We start from the raw sequence: 20,314 nt of genomic DNA, 5'->3' as shown, positions 1-20,314 counted from the left end.
CAAGAATTGGGACCAAGGAGAGAAAAGTAAAAGACAGAGTGGGGCTTAACAGAAGAAAAACTGTTCTTCTTGGAAGGACTCGACTGCTGATATGCAGATATTAATTCAGGTATTCATTCAAACATAAAAAAGGAATTATTGGCAAAGATAAATTCGGGATTCAGGTGGTTGGCTACTGGGAATTGGAGGTGGTTGCCAGGGCTGGGGGAGAGTGAGACAGGGACCAGATGGTTAGAGGTAAATTACTGTCATTTCCCTAGCTTTTACCCTTTAAGGTAAAGCTCTGGGACACTTATTATTAAAACAAACGTTAAACAAACTAATTAACTGATAGCAGATCATAAAAGTGTACTAAGAACCTAAGATTATGATGAATCAAATTTTGCACTTGATGTTAGAAATTAAAATAAATTCTTAAATAAAGTATGAGTTAGACTAATTGAGCAGCTCCTAGACTTCTAGATTTCAGACACTAGGCAAACTGCCCCTTCCTTCCCTACTCCAGTAAAATGGGGAAATGATTTAGGTTGCCAAATAAAATATTTTTCAAGGTGATTTTAACAACAAAAGCAAGAGTGGCAAAAAGCTCAGAATATCCGAACTTTGAATACATCCACCTTCAGGAAACCTGCACTGCCTTTATTTTTCTTATTTTGTTGTGAAAAATAAGTCAAAGTGTCTTCTTACACCATGGATTGGCATTAGGGGTCCACCAGATCACATCAACTCTCAGGTCCCTTCCGAGGATCATCTGACTGTATGCCCTAAGGGTCTACCTGGCAGTGGAAGGTCAACATCTTATAATCCGTTGATAAATATAATGGACTTACAGAACACAGCACAGTTAACCAGAGAAATGACCATGCCCTTTAATATCTCTGGCCATAATTCAAGAAGACTAAACTTTAGTGGGGTGGGAGGAGAGGGGAAGGATTTAAAATGATCTTCTTTATGAATGGTGTCTTACGCCAGGGATCCATTCTGCAGAGAAACCTCTAGATGCCCTGGACATAACTCTTCTACTGCAAGAGCCTCTCCTTTTAGGGTTAAAGAGACCTTCTCACTTCCAAGAAACTGTAAGGGACCTAGAGCCTGATAAGAACCCACAAAGCAGAGAGGTTTCCAACAAGGTCAGAGGACTTATCTTACTAGTTGTCCCGTGGTTGTTGAGACAGAAGCATGTCCAGATCCAGTCTGGGGTTAAGTCAGTAAATCCTTATTGAAAACTGCCAAGTACTAGGCTCTTGGGCAGCTGGGTATGATAAACACCCTATATCCCTGGAGGGGACACGACTCCAGGAAACCATCTGCAATGGTAATTCAAGCTCTTGAGGATAAGAACCCCATTCTTAAGTTATCCCTCAAGACCAGGTCCATAAATATCAGATGGCTTTTTAAAGATTTTCACTTCCCATCTAAAAAGAGAACTGCAATTCCGTAGGAAAAACTGGTCCAAGTTAAAATGCTCAGGAATAAAACACTGCTCTATTATTTAAAATAGGTCATAATGGCTCCTTAAAACCAATTTCGGGAATGAAAATAAACAGACGAATGAGAAAGAAAACTCAATTGCACTTTTAAAAAAATGATAAAAATAAAAGGGTCAAATACGGAAAGACTATGTTGCCGGACCATTTGTACACGACTGCTTTATTTACAGACTGACAAAATCATTAGAAAACAAACTACAGAAGTAATTACTAATGGCAACAAATTAAGAGAGGCAGCCCTGGAACATTTTTTAAAGTCTAAAGAAATACACTGAAGCCTTGCACTTACTACTTAACAGCCACATGGGGTGATGTGAGTCATTCACTCTCCCTCCACTTCCTTCTACCTTTGGATCAAGTTGGGGTAACAGTATCTGTCCTATCTTTCTCACAGAACTATTCTCAGGAACAAAGACAGTGTCTGTGATAGTGCTTTGGAGATTACAAAACCCTTTAGAGATAACAGTAGGCTGCTATTTTTCAAATCTTTGAAGGCTATCTACTATAAACTTTTTCATTTCTTTCCCTCTTTCTTTTCAGCTTTTTAAAAATCCATTTGATCTAACTCACATATAAGCACTTTACACTGACTCATTTATTATTCATAACAAACACTACTACATATACTACTATCATTTCTCCATTTTACAGAAGAGGAAACTGAGGCACAGAGGAAACAGCACAGGCAGGATTCAAACCCAGGCACTCTGGCTGTACTGTCCTTGCTCTGCACCATGCGGCTCAGCTAAAGTTATCAAGCGTTGTGTTTACTAATCTTCAGCCATCTTCATTTTATCAGGATCCATAAAACAAAAGGCAACTTCGTGAGAACCATCCAATCCAAGTGCTGAAAGGAATCTGAGTAGACATCTCAGTAGAAAAGAATCATTTCTATTCTTCCTTTCATCTGATTTCCAAAGGTTCAGGAGACATTTTTTGTCTTCAGAATACTGTTAGACAAAAGTACAGAATTCTTTGTGTGTGTGTGTGTGTGTGTGTGTGTGTCGGGAGTGGGGCAGTGTCACCTCCCTAAGGGTATTCAAAGTCATCTTTTAAATGCAAACTAAAAATTGTTTGGTACTATAGACGATCTGGTAACAAGGCAAGACTACCAAGCATCTAGCCCAGTACCTGACACATCAGGCAATTTGTCGAAGGATTGTAATTTCTGAAAATATTAATTTCTCATCATGCTCAGATCCTGTAATTCTGAGAAAAGAAATCAAAAAATATTAGGTAACGGTATTAATCTAGAGCACTGGTGTCTAAACTTTTCATCATACACCTTTTTTCATAAAAATGAGAGCATGTACTCCTGATGTGTGTGTGTGTGTGTGTTTGTGTGTGTAGATAGATAAAAATTTAAATATACATTAGCGTTTTAAAACACTGTATAAAATCTTATGAACATTTAAAACAAAAACATATATTGAAAAATAGTAAATAATGAGCAGAAATATAAGTTCTGGTATTTTCTTTCTGCATCCCAATGTACAGTCTTGAGCACCTTGGAATATGCTCACCCCGTACCCACCCCATCACCTTGGGAGACTAGTTACACAGGGAATATTGTGTGATTTTAGAACAGGAGCTCCAGGGTCAGGATGCCTGGGTCCACATCTTGGCTCACCTTTTAACTCTGTGTGACCCTGGGCAAATCATTCATCTTTCCTGGTCCTCAGTTTTCAAATCTTTAAAATGGAGATAACAGTCCCCACCTCACAGATACGCTGATGATTAAATAATGTAATGTGTGAAATGTGCTTAGCACAAAACAGCCAATCAGTGAGTGATGGTTAAACCAGAACTGACATTTAATGCAAATCTCCTTTTTATAAATGGAGAAAATGAGGCCCAAAGACATTACCTGACTATCCAGGCCACACAGCTGGGATCTCAATGGTTGCCTAGAAGCCACATCTCCTAGCCCCAGACCAGTGATCTTTTAACTGTACCCCACTAATTCTAGATAAATGGAACATACCCCTGGGGGTCCCCAACTTACTGTATCTTTACAACACTGATATTGAAAACAAGGGCCAAGACTCCAGTGCCTTTCCTTTGATAACTAATGGATATTAAATCTATTTAATGTCTCCCTTAAACCTGTTCTCACATTGCAACCCATACTCCGACGGTGTGACACCCCAGCACACCAGGAAAAGCTTGAGTCTGCAGCTAGCTCATCACACGCCTGAGCGCTGATACAGACAGCAAGAAGATACTGCTGGGGAAGCAGACAGCTAAGATTTGTGCATTTCAATGATGCAGATTTTTTCTTAAAAAAAAAAAGACCTATTATAAAGTAATAATAAAAGAGTAAGGATGGGGCGTGGGTTGAAGTACAGATGCTACAAGAATGGCAGAATGTTGATAGCTGTCGAAGGTGGGTGATAAAGACATGGGGTTTATTTTAATATTTTATTTGCCTTGTATATCATAATAAAGTTTAAAAAAAAAATGGCAAGGGAAAAAAAGTAGCTGGTGTAGAGGCCTCAAGGACCATGAGGAAATGAAGGCAATAGAGAGGCAGTCAGTGGAATTCGAGACATTTTTTTCCAATTCTGCATTCTCTTAATTGTCAACTGAGATGAAATATACAAACATTCCTCAATAACAATAACCACAACCACCTTTTCCAAGTCTTATAAAAACATGAGATGGCCGTCAATACAGGTATGGAGGACTGTGGGAATTCACTTTGATAGTAGACAGACTTGCATCCACTCTTGGCCCATCAACGACAAAAAAGACAAACGTCCCCCCATTGCCTCTAAGTACTCCTCTACCCTTCTTGGAATGGTCCCACAGACAGGTGTCTCTGAAGAAAACAGCTTTGTCTTCCAGAAGGAGGGCCGGCCATGCGGAGGATCGGATGGCGGGCTGCCGGGAGGATCTCAGTTCCCAGGGTCCTTTATCACCCCTCTCTCTCCCCTGGGCTGGGGTATACATGCACACCCAACCCAGGAAAGAGACCTCAGCAGGAAGCTGGGGTGGCCATAGATACCTGAGGCCCAATCAAAGGAGATTAAGACTCTGAATCTTGAACCTGAAAAGAAAGAGGCCTCAGTACAAACACCACCCCTCAGTCATTCTCACCATTCCTTTGGCTGACACTCAAGGGTCTTCTGTACAATACAAGGGGTGTTGTACTGGGGTCTCAGTGTGAGCAAAAGGAGTCAGAGGCTGGCCCTGTCCTCAAGGAGATGGCATTCTTGTACAAGAGTCAGACAGTCAGAACAAACCAAAACACCAGGTGATAAGAGCTAGAGCAGACGTATAATCAGAGCTCTGGGAGCGGAGGAAGGGCCGGCCGCCTGGATGGCAAGGCTTTGTAGGGGAGACGTGTCACTGGGGGCAGGGGGCGAGGGGGGGGCGGTGCAGATCCTGAACAGCCTGTGCTGGCCAGAGAAGGGCATTCCAGGTAAAGACACAGAAAGGCCAAGGCATATTTTTCTTTCATAAGCGTACAGGCAGCAGTCTTTTACTCCAAGTAGCACTTTCCAGAAAAGAGGTGTTGATGGAAGAGAAAAACTCCTAAGAGGTTTAGATTCCAATTGTCTGGGCTGTTAATGAATTAACTTTGCAATCCTTTAGTAAAGGTGAAGATGGGAGGATAACTCAAAGATAATGAAAGAGTGGGTTTTAGAAGATACAGATGCCTATAGAAGTCCCCCAGAAACTCTTGTCCCATTTTCGGTTCAGAGAGAAAACACGTGGAAATAGACAAGCAGGAGGAATTACGCAAATTAAAACTGTAATCTTCACCACACTTAATCCTGCAAAAGTAATTATGGTGCTCTCACATTTTACACATCAAGAAACGCGGGTCCAGGATTTCCCCGCTGGTCCAGTGGTTAAGACTCCGCACTCCCAATGCAGGGGGCATGGGTTTGATCCTAGGTTGGGGAACTAAGATCCAGCATGCTGCACGCTGCAACCAAAAAGAGGAAGCAATTATGATACAACTGTGAGTCATTCTGGGGGTCCTCAAGCAACTTAAATGTCTCAGTATTCCTCAAATACAGACCACCCACCCTTTGTACCAGGCCTGCTGATATAAAATGCTTTAATCCTGATCTACTATATCAGAATCTCTGAGGGTGGGGTCCAGAATCCATTTTAGCAAGGCCCCCCAGGCACTTCTTACACTAAAGTCTGTAAACTCATAATCACCAACTCAGCCATTTATTTACTCAACACATATTCCATAAGCGCTCATTATTGGCCAGACAGCACTGTCCCAGGTATGCACAGATGTAAGCTAGAGCTGGGCAGTGGATGGAGCATCTGGAGAAGGATGTGAGGTGCGGACAGCGGGCTGTCACAGGAATTCAGGTGCAAGTCTTCAAGAGGAAAAAGAACAGAAACTTGCGGCTGATGTACAGATGGGGAGGAAGGCATCAACAGGGACTTGCAGCTGGGAGCTGGGTGAATGAAGGGTGCTGCGTGGTCAGAGCGACGAAGAGCTGTGTTTACGATACACAATACGATGAGTCGGAGGTATAGCAGGACTGCCCGGTGCGTGCAGCCCCAAAGCAGTCGGAACCCCAGGACTGGAAACTCCCACTGAGCTTCAGGGAAGGAGACAGAGATGGGGAACCCTCTGCAGTTAGATGACAGCCCAAACTATCTTAATCCCTCTTTTGCAATTATATTTTAGCTTCCTATGTTCTTTTTTTCTTTTTTGGCTGTGTTGGGTCTTCGTTGCTGCACGCGGGCTTTCTCTAGTTGTGGCGAGCGGGGGCTACTCTTCTTTGTGGTGCGCGGGCTTCTCATCGCGGTGGCTTCTCTTGCTGCGGAGCACGGGCTCTAGGCGTGCAGGCTCAGTAGTTGTGGCACACAGGCTTAGTTGCTCCGCGGCATGTGGGATCTTCCCGGACCAGGGCTCAAACCCGTGTCCCCTGCATTGGCAGGCGGATTCTTAACCACTGCGCCACCAGGGAAGCCCAGCTTCACATGTTCTTAATACATCTTTCTAGGGTTTTCTTTATGTTTTTAGTAGGAAAAACTAATGTATTCCAATTAAACATATGACTCCAAGTTCATTTAAAAATCATTTTAGGGCTTCCCTGGTGGCTCAGTGGTTAAGAATCCGCCTGCCAATGCAGGGGACACAGGTTTGAGCCCTGGTCCAGGAAGATCCCACATGCCATGGAGCAACTAAGCCCGTGCACCACAACTACTGAGCCTGCGCTCTGGAGCCCGCGATCCACAACTACTGAAGCCCGTGTGCCTAGAGCCCGTGCTCCACAACAAGAGAAGCCACTGCTATGAGAAGCCCACACACCACAACGAAGAGTAGCCCCTGCTCGCCGCAGCTAGAGAAAGCCCGTGCACAGCAACGAAGACCCAACGCAGCCTAAAATAAAAAATAAATAAATTTATTTAAAAAAAAGATTTAAAAAATCATTTTATGTAGCCTTGTTATATGAAACGTTTAGAAATTATTAACACGTGAATGGTTATATGTATGTATATATACATGTATGTAAATTTAAATGGTATGAATGTTATGACAGTAGTAATCGTTAAACAACATAGCAACCAAAAACAGAGATTCTGAAATATCCTTGCATTATTTATGACACTAGGGATAAATCAAATTGTTTTAGTTAAACCAGCGTACAAGAATCTTGTTCTGGTATCACAGACCTTTTCAGTCATTATAATTATCGCTGCACATGGTCTGGTTCTGTCTGTGACCATCACTAAGAACAGTTTTGGGTAAGCTGGAATTCTCATGAGATTATCAACTATAATAACAGAGGTGTCGGCCAGCAGAGTTATAATTACCGTCTGGAAACTCACTCTTTGTGGATATATTCTGAATACAGGCTTACTTTACGTTTTTCCCCCAATGTAACTGCCCAGGTTTCATTTTAACCGTTTAAAAATGTAAACTGAAGGAACAAACTAATAATCAGCACTGGAGGTTCCTTGTGCTCCTTTTTCATTTGACTCGGTCCACAAGTAATCTTGCGGTAGGGCTCCTCTCAGTGATTCAGCAAGTCAATGACATGCAACAGTTAACAGTCTGAGCACAGAATGTGAATGACCTAGACTTCCTGGAAACAGAGGTTTCCAGTTTCACCATGGTGCCATGGTCCTTTAACACTCTGAAGTAAATCAATATTGTAGAAGTTATCAATGAGCTCCATTTCACACAGCCTTGAAAACTCAACAGGGATGTGAGGTACAAGGCATCACGGAGCATTCATATTTTAGGAGGAAATGTGCATTCAGGTCCCTGGGCCAACTTTCGGAAAAAAAGATAACTCTTATCTACTGAAGGTTGTCCCATTAATAAAGAGCAACCAGAATGTCCTGAGTGGTGGAGAAAGAGAGAGTTTCGCCTCCTCGTTCTCCCCATCCCTGACTCTATGTCTGAGGAAGTCTCCGGTTCCGCCCAGACCACAAGCTCAGCTCCTGAGGAGCTAAGCCTGGAAACAGCAGCGCAGAGGGAAGGCAGCAAAACAGGAAGGGTTTGCAAAGTAATTGCAAGGTGTTGGATTACAGGTAAGGTTTCTTCTCCTTTTAAGATCTCCTTTGGGGATATAAACACCTTGGTAGGTGAAGTGCTATCCGATTTAAAATACTAATGCACACCACTCCCCGAAGCCAAAACATCATACATAGAGCCCTCGAGGCCAGAGGAACAAATTCAAAGAGTCTCTTCCCCCTTAGCTGCAAATAAAACTAAAACTCCTTAACAGTTCCTCTATAGCCACACCCATCAAGCTCCCTCGCCCTGGATATTATGTACATCTATGGAGAAGGGGGAAGGGAGCAATTTCTTTAACACCTGATCTAAGCGTCTGGTCTACAGCATGATCTGAGCGTTTGGTGATTACAGCTCTAATGCTCTCAACGATCTTAAACAATAGTTTCCCATTTGTTGTACTCTGACTATGCGGAAAGCCTTGTGTGCTAGAGCATCTGACATGAGGTCGTTGTTATTATTATTGTTATGATTGTTATGATTATTATTATTACCATGTAGGGGCAGAAAAGTTTTCCCTTCTTCCTTTCTAGGTTCTTTGGCTGGTCTACTAATTAAATTGATATAAGACAGATTAACAGGAGAAAAGCAAACAAAAGTTTAATAACATGCATACATGGGAAAGACCCAGGAAAACTGAGTAAGTCTCTGAAATGGCAGAAGTCCGCACCTTAAATATCATCTTCAGCTAAAGCAAAAGAAGACGGCGGTGGGGATCAGCTCTGGGAGGTCACCAGGAAAAGCAGAGGAAACAAAGGTGAGGTTGTTATGCAGATTTAAGTCCTCACCTTCTGCACTGATAAGAGCTTCTAGAGATAAGGTCACGCCCCCTCCCCCCCACCTTCCTGAAGCAGCTGGGGAGACACCCTTACAAATGGAGATTTCCCTTATACATGTAAATGTCTCTTACAGAAAAGTAACTTCCACTCGGGTTTTCCAAAGCTTCCTCCGTGGCTGCAGTTTCTTAAAATAATCAGCCTCAAATAATCCTTCTGCCAAAGAGACACACGTTGCAGTGGCCAATTTTGCGCCCCTACGACCACCACTGTTATTACATTAACTGAGGTTCAAAAAGGTTAGGACACTTGCCTGAGGTCAAGCAGTTAATAAGTGGCCCAGGCAGGACCTAAACTCAGGTGTGTTCGACTCCAAAACCTCTGCCCATAACCATTAAAAACATCAGAGAAAGAGAAGGCTGGCAGCCACACTCCTCTTCAGGTTACCCTTGAGGTTAACCTTGCCTGAGCTACTCTGACGTAAGAGCCACAAATCGGTTCCAGCTGTAAATCACCTCAATGAAGAACTGAATCATTAAATCATTTCAAGGTGGGGATCTCTTGTGACTCGGTGACACAGGAGTCCGCTGGCTCCTGCAGAGTTGGGGGCCTCCCTCTCCCTGCCCCCTTCACCCACCGCCTCCCTGTCTCCTTTGCCCCAAGGGCGGTGCAGAATTCCGTCCACACCACAGACCGTTTGCACGGCAGCCCCCGTTGCAGGGCGGATGGCGCATCTGCTGTAGGGCAGAGAGGGGGGAGGCAACTCGAGAGGAGAGCCCTATTTTTCCACAATCTTCCATTTCCAGGCTCACAAAGGGAGCCACACGCCGGTCACGAGGCAACCATGTCACTGGTCTACGGACCTGCTTTAAGGTCTATTAATTACGGTCTATTCTTCAAGGTCCGTGCCCTCTGGCCAGACACAGGCTGGGGCACACAGGGGCTGAGTGGAGAGTGGAGACGGCCCCAGGCGACCCCCTCCGCCTGGAAGAGCTTTAGGAGCGCGACCCACCGAGGCCCAGAAGTGCTAGTGACGGCTGTGCGGGGCGGTGCTCATCCCAGCCACAGCCCCACCTCATCCCCAAGGAGGGAGCCCTGTTCACTTACACCGCCTCGGCCCCAGCCATCACCATCCCGGGGTACAACCGGGGGAATCAAGAATGGGAACGACGCTACTATATATAAAGTAGATAATGAATGGGAACCTACTGTGTAGCACAGGGAACTTGACTCGGTGCTCTCTAATGACCTATATGGGAAAAGAATCTTAAAAAAGAGTGGATATATGTATATGTATGGCTGAATCACTTTTCTGTACACCTGATACTAACACAGCATTGTAAATCAAATATACTCCAATAAAAATTTTTAAAAAAAGAAGAAGAATGGGAATGAGGTATCTAGAAGCCAGAGGGAGACCAGCTCCTGGGCAGCTGAGTCGGGGGTAAGCACAGCTGGGGTGAAGTGATGCACAGAGACCAGGAACAGGGAAGAGGCTTGTTGTAGAAAGAGCCATGGACCAGGCATGCAGAGAGAAGGAGCTGGGAGGCACCAGCTCAGACAGAGGAAGCTGAGAGCGTGAGGGCCAAGGGCCAAGACGGCTTTCGAGTCCCCAGCTTCAGTCCCCGGGAGGCTCAGGAATCTTGCAAGTATGAACATGGCTGTGTCCTCACAACAACTACTCCCCGACTTGGTCCACGCTAGCGGGTTCCTGGCCACCAAAGACCTTCAACTAAAACCATCTACATAAGCGTATAAAAAAATCTTCCCTAGCATACTCTTTTCTTCAAGTGTTAACCAATTGTAATTGTGGCCAATCTTTAACTGTAGTTTCTAGGTGAGTGCATCTCAACCCTGGCTGCACATGTGCACGCACGGATGCACACACACATGAATGAATACATGCTCACTTATATATATGTACACACACAGACACACACACATGCATGTGTCTAGATACACACACACACACACACACACACTCTAAGATAAAATCTACCTGGAACTGCTGAAGGGCAGCCAGGGTTGAGATCCACTGTAGAGACTTGAATCCACCAAGTTTCTCTGTGTAGTCAGGGAAAGCAAATTCAAAAACATTAGGTACTTCCTCTGAAAAGCATGAAACACAGCCTTACTTAAAGAAGGCACCTCAGAAGCCATGTACAATAAGTCCCCTACATATGAACCAGTTCCGGTCCGAGAGCATGTTCGGAAGTCCAACTTGTTCATAAGTCCAACGAATTTAGCCTAGGTCCCCAACTAACACAATCGGCTCTATAGTACTGCAGTGGAATAGGTTTATAATACTTTTCACACAAATAATACATAAAAGAAACACAAAAAATAAAGAAAAGATTTTGACTCTTACAGCACAGTACCTTGAAAAGTACAGTAGTACAGTACAACAGCTGGCATCCAGGGGCTGGCATCGAGTGAACAGGCAAGAAGAGTTACTGACTGGAGGAGGGAGAGGAGGTGGGAGATGGTAGAGCTGAAGGATCGTCAGCAACAGGAGACGGAGGGCGAGCTGCAATTTCACTCACATCTGACGCTGATGGCACAGGTTCTGGTTCCTTGCTGGAACCAGATGCACATTCGCATCTTTGAAAGCTCACAACTTGAAGGTTCGTATGTAGCGGACTTACTGTAGTTGAAACACTTGCTTTTAAAACAATGGAATGTAAAGCCCAGAAGTGTGGAGCGTCTCCCTGCATGAGGTGACATCATGGATTAGAGGGACTGCTGGAATTAGAACTAATTTCCCTTGTTCAAAAAGTTTTGTGTACATCTAATTTTCGCAGATTAAGTCTTTTACAAATCAGCAAGCCTATTATTTAAAGCAACCCTGAAAAAACAAAATCATTCTGATATCCAATTCATGATCTCCTAAGTGTATCTGTGTTGAGACTTTGGATTCTTGTACCTGAAGCTTCTTATTTTTTTTTTTTAACATCTTTATTGGAGTAGAATTGCTTTACAATGGTGTGTTAGTTTCTGCTGTATTACAAAATGAATCAGCTATACGTATACATATATCCCCATATCCCCTCCCTCTTGCGTCTCCCTCCCACCCTCCCTATCCCACCCCTCTAGGTGGTCACAAAGCACCGAGCTGATCTCCCTGTGCTATGTGGCTGCTTCCCACTAGCTATCAATTTTACATTTGGTAGTGTGTATATGTCAATGCCCCTCTCTCACTTCATCCCAGCTTCCCCTTCCCCCTCCCCGTGTCCTCAAGTCCATTCTCTATGTACACGAAGCTTCTTAAAATGGAGCAGATTTATGGCCTCCAACACTAGCATAAGCAAAATCCAATAGAGAAGGTAAATCTGCTACCACGATGAACAGTAAAATTCCTGAAGCCAGACTCTGGAGTCTTATGCGGGGTTATTAATATGGGCACAGTGGTTACTGAATTTGGAGAGAGGGAGGAAGTGCAAGCAGTAGCAGAAGGTCGGGAGTGAACTTAAGGGTTTGCTCTAAGTGACCTCAGGATAGTATCATTCAAAAGACTTCTTCAGAAAATTTAAAAAAAAAAAAAAAAAAAAAGAGGGGGCTCTTCCACCAATATGCCATTGCACTAGTAGAGTTTTCAGACTGAATTTTAGAAAACTGAGCCTCCAAGATTACCCTAAATAAAAACAGGAAGAGAAAACCCATTAAGGAGTTATTGACCATTAACACAGAAACATGAAGAGGCTTGTCAGATCTTTGGCATCTGGGTTACTAGAGGAAAGTAAGGCCCCTCAAAAAATAGAACCATGGGAAAGTAAGCTTTGGTGGGATAGGGGTGACAGCGCAGAATCTGGCTGTGCTAGAGAAAAGAAACCCTGCCTGATGGGACGGCGAGGGCAGCCTGAAGAACCAGGAACAACCCGAGGGCACTGGAGAAGGGCGGTGGGGACATTAAAGAAAAGGCTCTAAGTGAGCCTCCAAAACACACTTCACCTATGTCAGTTTCAAAAGGTCTCTTCTTAGGAGTTGCGTTCTTCCTAATGGGATATTTTCACACTGACTGCCTTGAACTGCAAGCTGATATTCTATTTCCATTCTAGAAAGATCATTGTGCATTCACATAACACATTATTCATAACACACTCTGTTTTCCTTGTCGCTAATCAGTCAAACTCAGGGAGAAATCATGAGCATTCTTCCTTTAATGACACCATAGAATTAATTCCCTCTGAGAAAACTGAGAATAAAGAAGTAAGGTCATTAAATTCAACACGCTCAGGAAAGTAGTAACTGTTTTGCTGTTCCCAGGAGAAATCCATCCTGAGTCATAACTGTAAACAACATTCACAACCAACAGAAGAAGGTGCTTTTCAAGGCTCTCACTACCTGAGGATATCCACGACAGCCTTCCCACGACTTAGGGATTTTCCAATTATGGATCCTATAAATCACAGATGCAAAAGTTATAAAAGAGCAACACATGGCTACATATTCAAAATGCCTCTAAAATTTAGTTCATCCTTTCACACAAAAAAGAAACAGTTTGAGATTAATGATACTCAAGCAAACCTTAGTGTCTGGTACAATCACAGTATCAATATATGTGTGTTCAACGGTTAATGGTTTATTAGCTGAATGAATGAATGAAATAGTAAGTCTCTCGTAACTTGCCTTTTGTACCTAGGCATTGAAAGTTCTTTTTTTATCCCCAGCCTCTCGGCTTGCGGGATCTTACATCTTAGTCCCCTGACCAGGGATCGAACCCCGGTCCTGGCAATGAAAGCACAGAGTCCTAACCACGAGACCGCCAGGGAATTCTCTGAAAGTTCTTATTTACCTTCCTCTCTCTGCATTTGCTTTCTCTGATTAGGTCAGTTTCTCTGCCAGTGTTACCAAATGCCTCTCTCGTCCACAGTCTTTGCACGAAACAACTTCTGTGAATGGTGATGGGAAACACTAATAACATATTGAATCGTAAATGCCTCTACTCTCCTGTTTCTCAAGATTAAAATGTTCCAGCCCAAATTCTCTCTGTCTAACTTACACCTCATTCTCTGGGTTACTTGCTTGTTTGGGTTTACACCTTCAAATCAGCTTGATTCACTCCCTCTTGAGTCACAGGTCCCAATTCTGCAGCCTAAATCAGCTCACATCCGAGAAGACCCCTGAAGGATGTGTGTGGAGGAGGCTTAATCCGCCTACTTAATCCCCCCTTAACCAACAGGCAGCCTTTCCTGCACAAATTAATCACACCAGCTCAAATTACAACACTAGCCTCCAATAAGGCTACACTGATTTTCACAGTGTCCTTTCTACAAATATTTCTAAGTGATTCCAATTCATTCTCTCAATTGTTTGGATTCACAACACGCTTATAAAGTGTATTAGTAACTCAAATGTAAAACATGTCCTAACCTTCAAGGCCTCCACCATGTTTAGATTCTCAACTGTCTCTCTCTGTTCTAAAACCAACTGCCGAGGGGCTTCCCTGGTGGCACAGAGGTTAAGAATCTGCCTGCCAATGCAGGGGACACGGGTTTGAGCCCTGGTCCGGGAAGATCCCACATGCCACGGAGCAACTAAGCCACTAAGTTGTGCACCACAACTACTCTAGAGCCCACAAGCTACAAGTACTAAGCCTACGTGCCACAACTACTGAAGCCCGTGTGCCTGCAGCCTGTGCTCTGCAACTGCAACAAGAGAAGCCACCGTAATGAGAAGCCTGCGCATCGCAACGAAGAGTAGCCCCCGCTCGCCGCAACTAGAGAAAGCCCGTGCACAGCAACGAAGACCCAATGCAGCCAAAAAATTAATTAATTTAAAAAAATTAAAAAAATAAAACCAACTGCCGGTAGGCTGAATATTGTGTGTTTGTGTGTGTGTGTGTGTGTGTGTGCGCGCGCACGCACGCACGCATGCATGCACGTGTCCCATATGTTGAAACCTAACCCACAGGGTGATGTTATTAGGAGGTGGGGTTTTTGAAAGGTGACTAGGTCATGAAGGTGGAACCCATATGAATGGGATTAGTGCCCTCATAAACCAGCCCAAGAAACCTCCCTTGTCCCTTCCACCGTGTGAGAAAACGATGAGAAGTCTGCAACCAGAAAAAGGGTTCTCACCAGAGCCTGACTATGCTGGCACCCTGATCTCAGACTTCCAGCCTCCAGAACTGAGAAATTTTTGTTGCTTTTAAGCCACCCAGTCTATGGTACTTTGCTACAGCTGTACGAACCTAATAAGACACCAACTTACTTCTTCCATGCTGAGTCCATGCTCTCCATGGCTCTTTCAAATCCTACCTCTCTTCTACACCATTTTCAGTCATTTTTCAAATGCTTCAAATAATCATCTATTGGCCAAATAGCAATGACCACCTTTCTTGCCTTCGAATTTACTTCCTCCCCAAACCCTTATTTTAGATTACTGGCCCACTCTACTGCTTATCATTTAGGGAATTTGCTACCTTTACCCGTGGAAATACTAGGTAGTATTTGTGTTTGAAGTCCTCCATCAAGGACTGGGCAGCTCACTAGAGCATGCACAGATAGTAATGGAGAAAGGATGAAGAGAAATACAAAAGGGTTACTGTTACTCTTCTGTTCAATACAGATACTTCAATGTTGCAAACATGGGCATATAATAGACACAAAGTGGATCAGACCTCAAGCCAATACATTGTAACCCCTTTCTTTGCCTATGGTTATGCCCATGGATACCAAACCCTAGAGGGTAAAATAGATGCAACTCTTTGTAAGAAAATTAGGAAAATTTGAATCTATCCCATTTATTTATGGGGCATACATATGTGCAACTCATTAAACAAACATTTAATGAGTGTCTCTTATCTTAAGGCACTTTGCCAGTTGTTGGGAAAACAGAAGACAGGGAGTCCTTGCCCTCAAGGAACTTTCAACTTAGTGGGATGCAGTCACACACCAGGACACAGCAACACTGTGATAAGTGCAGGTAAAGGAGCTGAGTACCATGTGCACAGGAATACCAAGGGTCCCGGAACCCAGTGAGGATCCAGACAGGAGGGAGAATTCAGGGCATAGGAAAAGGGCACATACAAAAGGCCGGGTGTGAGTATGAGGAGGGAGGGCAAGTACTGGGCTGGGTACTTTGGGGGATGCACAGCACTGACACACACACCTTACATTCCTCCTGGGGGAATAACACCTGAGTGCAGAGATGGAGATGATTTAGGGTAGGGTGGGCTCTCCAATCAGTGTTCGGAGCAGTGTTCTGAGTGTCTCTTCGCATCAGGAGATCAGAAAAGAGAAAGATCCCCAAGGAAGACATGAAGGCTGGGGGTGGAAAACGGGATCTGAGGCAGCCTCGGAACAATGGGTACATGGCGGGGGGGGGGGGGGCCGAGGGGGGGGAGGTCCTGCTGCCATGGCAATGACCTGAACGGAGCTGTACATGGGCAGAGAAGAGGGCATCTTCCAGGCAAGATTAGAGCAGGAAAACTACAGAGAGCAGAGAGGAGGTGGTTAAGGGACTGCTTAGCTTCACAGTCAAGTAACTCCTAGCCTATTAGAATAACTGAGACATGTAAATGCACCTCTAGAGAAATCTGATAAATAGGACTGCATGTGTGGAAAGAGTACTAAACTAGCAGTCAAGAGACCTACTGCTCTTCCCCAGTCCTCTGTCAAATGAGGGTGCACAAGGACAGTGTCCATAAATGATATGGGAAATAAACTTAGTCCTTCACAACCAGCATTCTTTTTCTTCTTCTTTAAAAAAAAAATAATAATATGAAATAAAACAGAACATAGTGGGACTTCCCTGGTGGCGCAGTGGTTAAGAATCCGACTGCCAACGCAGGGGACATGGGTTCGAGCCCTGGTCCCGGAAGATCCCACATGCCACAGAGCAACTAAGCCCGCGAGACGCAACTACTGAGCCTGCACACCACAACTACTGAAGCCCACGTGCCTAGAGCCTGTGCTCCGCAACAAGAGAAGCCCCCGCAATGAGAAGCCCGAGCACCACAATGAAGGGTAGCCCCCGCTCGCCGCAACTAGAGAAACCTCGCGCACAGCAACAAAGACCCAACGCAGTCAAAAATAAATAAATAAATTTATTTAAAAAAAAAAGAACATAGTCTGCACGTGTATTGCCCACAGGCAAAAATATTGTTTTGTGAGACATTTGCTTCTGATATATAGACACAGATGTGTATGTGTGTGCTTGATCTAAATGTAAAATGTGTTTCCTATTGTGGGGTCACAATCCAAAAAAGTTTGAAAAGCACAGGACAAGAAGATGTGAAAGGTTTCTTCAAATCCTAAGATTCTCATTTAGCCTTTAAGTTCTAACCTATTTTTACAGGTGAGTAACTCAATCTAGACATGAGTTCTGGTATAAAATTAAATAAATCCTGGGCAAAGTTAAGCTATACCAGCACATAATTCAAAATTTAACCTTACCTAAAACAATGCCTTTAATTAAATTAAATATGACAAGTCTCCAGGAAATAACTATGCCTCACATATGTTGTAACACAGACACACCTGCATATTCAGGGCAAAGGGTTAGCCTTACATCTGAAAGGATTTCATTCTAATCCAGACACGCACATCTGAAAGGATTTCATTCTAATCCAGACAGGCACATACAGGAACAGTGTTCTGCAGAAATTTTACCATAAAACCTACTCAAGGTAGGATTTTAATGTTTCAGTTTAAAAAGATCTAAGGCCAATCCTTATTTTTAATACCTTTACCAACAGCAAATTCTAGCAATCTATTGATTGTGTGTGACACACATACTTTTGAAACCCTTTACTGGAACAGGTGGCTTTTTAACTTGTAGATTCTGACTCAGTGTCTCTGCCTATGGTACCATCTCAGCCTAAACCACTTTCAAAAAGCTATCATCCAAATGAACTCCTTCAGGACTTCAGGAGAACGAGAATAAGCAACATATTAAATCCTAAGTACTTCCCTGTTGGACAAGTCATTTTCCCAGAAAGGCACAGGGTAATTTATGAGCATATGTATGAACAGGAATGGAGACAAAAATCACTAATGTTGGCAGTCTGTATGAGCCTAGCAAATACATTTTAGATAAAGATTATACGTGTCAATAGCCATAACAGTGCCAATTACACTTATTCTGGGGACTCTTTCATCTGAAGCAATTGGATGTCATAGAAGATGATCTCAGGTATTTTCACCATCCCCGCTACCAGGTGGCTGGGGCAAAATCATAGATACCCAAACCGGAGCACAAACAGGTGACACGACTTGCCCACTTACCGGACTTCTGCCTCACTTGGACTACTAACACTCAAGTTTTGTTTGCTGGTCTTACCAGGTCTAGCCCCGAAACCACGCCCCCAATTTCTGCCTTGCACATAAAAGGCCCTCCCTCGATAAATACTTTGTAGTTCTCCTGTGAATGCTAACTCAAGGTCAAGAGATTCCCCAAACCCTGTAACGTAAGATTCCAACTCATCCTGGGTTTTTACTGAGGCTCTGAGGAAGATGCCAGGCCCACAGGCACGAGCTAACTCCCTGCCCGCAGTGCCAGCTACTCAGCCCCACCAGGAGGCAAACTTCACACCACCCGACCCTCCGGCTGCCTCCACGGATGCCCAGACATGGCCCCTCCGAGCACTTTACAACCGGAACGTATTTTGGAAGTCTTCCCGTCTCGCCCCCTGATTTTACAAGGAAGGAAACAGAGGTATGAGACTCGCGCGCCTTGTCCAAGGTCACTTCAGCCTGAGGACCTCCAGCCTCTGGCTGCCAGCTCACACAAACTAAACGTGAACCAAGCTGTTTCCGCCCGGTATTGAAGCACCCCAACGTTGCCACTTGCGGTGACCAGAACCACAAAAGACCCAGCCGGTGGATCGGGGGCACCCGGGCGCGCCAAAGCAGGCAAAATCCTCCGAATCCGAACTCTCCAGGAACCCGAGGACTGGCGGGGATTTTGGAGGGGGTGAGAGAAAGCCAGGGAGCGAGAAGAAAAGAGAATCCGCGGCGGGGTGGGGCGGGGGGTCTCTGCTCGCCCACAGCCCCAGACGAGGGGCCCCCTTCCTCTCAGGCCGCCCCAGAGGCCCCCAGAGGCCCCCAGAGGCCCCCCAGCCCGCCTCCCCGCAGTGGCAGGCCAGGCCTGGCGACCGCCACCGGGCTCACCGGGTGCGCAGCGCCTGCCACGCGGCGTCGATGTCGGCGTAGAGGTTCTTCTCGGAGGGCTTGCCCGAGCTGACGCCGTAGCCCGAGTAGTCGTAGGAGAAGATGTTGCAGTTGATGCGCGAGCCGAGGCCGATGTAGAAGCTGCACATCTGGCCGAGGTCCACCGCGTTGCCGTGCGAGAAGAGCAGCGTGTAGCGGCTGGAGGGCGCACAGCGCACGAACATACAGCCGAGCCGGTTGTCCCGGGCCGTGCGCGAGAAGAAGACCTCGACGGCGTCCAGCTCGCGCTGCGAGTACTGCCAGTCGGCGCGCTCGCTCAGGTGCAGGCTGCACGCGCCGGGCCCCGAGCCCGCGCCCTCCTCGGGCTGCTGCGGCGCCGGCTGGGCCGCGGCGGTGGCAGCGGCTGCGGCGGCCGAGGCCGGGGCGGGGGCGCCGGGGCCGCGCTGCTCGGGCGCCAGCACCGTGTAGGTGGGCTCGGGCGGCAGGAAGGCCAGCTTGGCGGCGATGCGGCTCGGGCAGGGCGGGCAGCAGAAGAGCCAGCACAGCTCGCCCAGCGAGAAGCCGTTCATCCTGGGGCCTGGCTCGGGCATCGGGGCGGCCTTGAGCCCGCCGCCGCCGGTACGGCAGGCAGGCAGGCTGGCTCGGGTGCGAGGGCGGGCGGGCGGGCGGGCGCGCGGCGAGGAGCGCGCGAGCAGAGCACGGAGGGCGGCTGCTGCCCGCCCGCCCGGCGGCAGGAGGAGGGGGGAGGGGAAGTGCAGGAGGAGGGAGGCGGGGCCGGCCCGGCGGGCGCCGAGGTTAGAGTCGGGGCGGGTCAGCGGCGGCCCCGCGGGCCGGGCGAGGCGCGGGCGGCCGGGGCCCGCGCGCGGCACACAAAGCGGGCGGCGGCGGCCATGCCGGCTCGAGCGCACCGCCCCCCGGCCCCCGCTCCCGCACGCCCGCCGCCGCCGCCACTTCCGGGTTACCGAGCGCCCGCGCCCCCGCCGGGCCCCGGCGCCGGGCCCGGCATCTGGGCGGGGCTCCCCGGCCACCCCCCCCGACTCCGCGTGTGAGGGCGCGGGCACCTGCTCTGGCCTGGGAAGCGAGTCCTCCTTCTCGGGACGGACCGGGGCCCGGAGCATGGGGCGCCCGGCTTAGGTGTCTGCGTGGGGGGCAGGGGGGCAGATCCCCAGAGGGGGCCCTGGAAGGGGCGCCGGCACCTTTAGCCCCCTGGGAAGCACGACCTGGGGCCGACAGGGGCTCTCCGGGAGCGCAGGAACCCGGAGGAGCGGGGCACCCGGGCTTAGGCATGGGGGGCAGGTGGGCCGATCCCCAGGCAGGACAGTGGAAGTGGCGCGGGTATCCTTCCCGATCGGACTATTCCCCTCTCTCCCCTCCCGCTGGAATTCCCTTCCTCAAATCCAAGTTTTCTCATGCATGGAGGTTCTTGGGAATCTA

At 46.6% G+C, this 20,314-nt stretch overlaps 1 protein-coding gene across 1 annotated transcript in view; it reads right to left on the bottom strand.

The window, feature by feature from the left end:
• Nucleotides 1–19,797, bottom strand: part of ABHD17C (abhydrolase domain containing 17C, depalmitoylase) — a 56,036-nt gene extending 36,239 nt beyond the window's left edge. The window contains exon 1 of the mRNA XM_036842342.1: nt 18,881–19,797. Within this exon, the coding sequence (XP_036698237.1) occupies nt 18,881–19,470 (590 nt within the window). The 5' untranslated portion in view covers nt 19,471–19,797. The remainder of the gene's footprint in view (nt 1–18,880) is intronic.
• Nucleotides 19,798–20,314: the final 517 nt, after the last annotated feature.

Source organism: Balaenoptera musculus, chromosome 2 (genome assembly GCF_009873245.2).
Source record: "Balaenoptera musculus isolate JJ_BM4_2016_0621 chromosome 2, mBalMus1.pri.v3, whole genome shotgun sequence".
Taxonomy (NCBI): Eukaryota; Metazoa; Chordata; class Mammalia; order Artiodactyla; family Balaenopteridae; genus Balaenoptera; species Balaenoptera musculus.
This window is presented reverse-complemented; position numbering and strand designations above follow the sequence as displayed.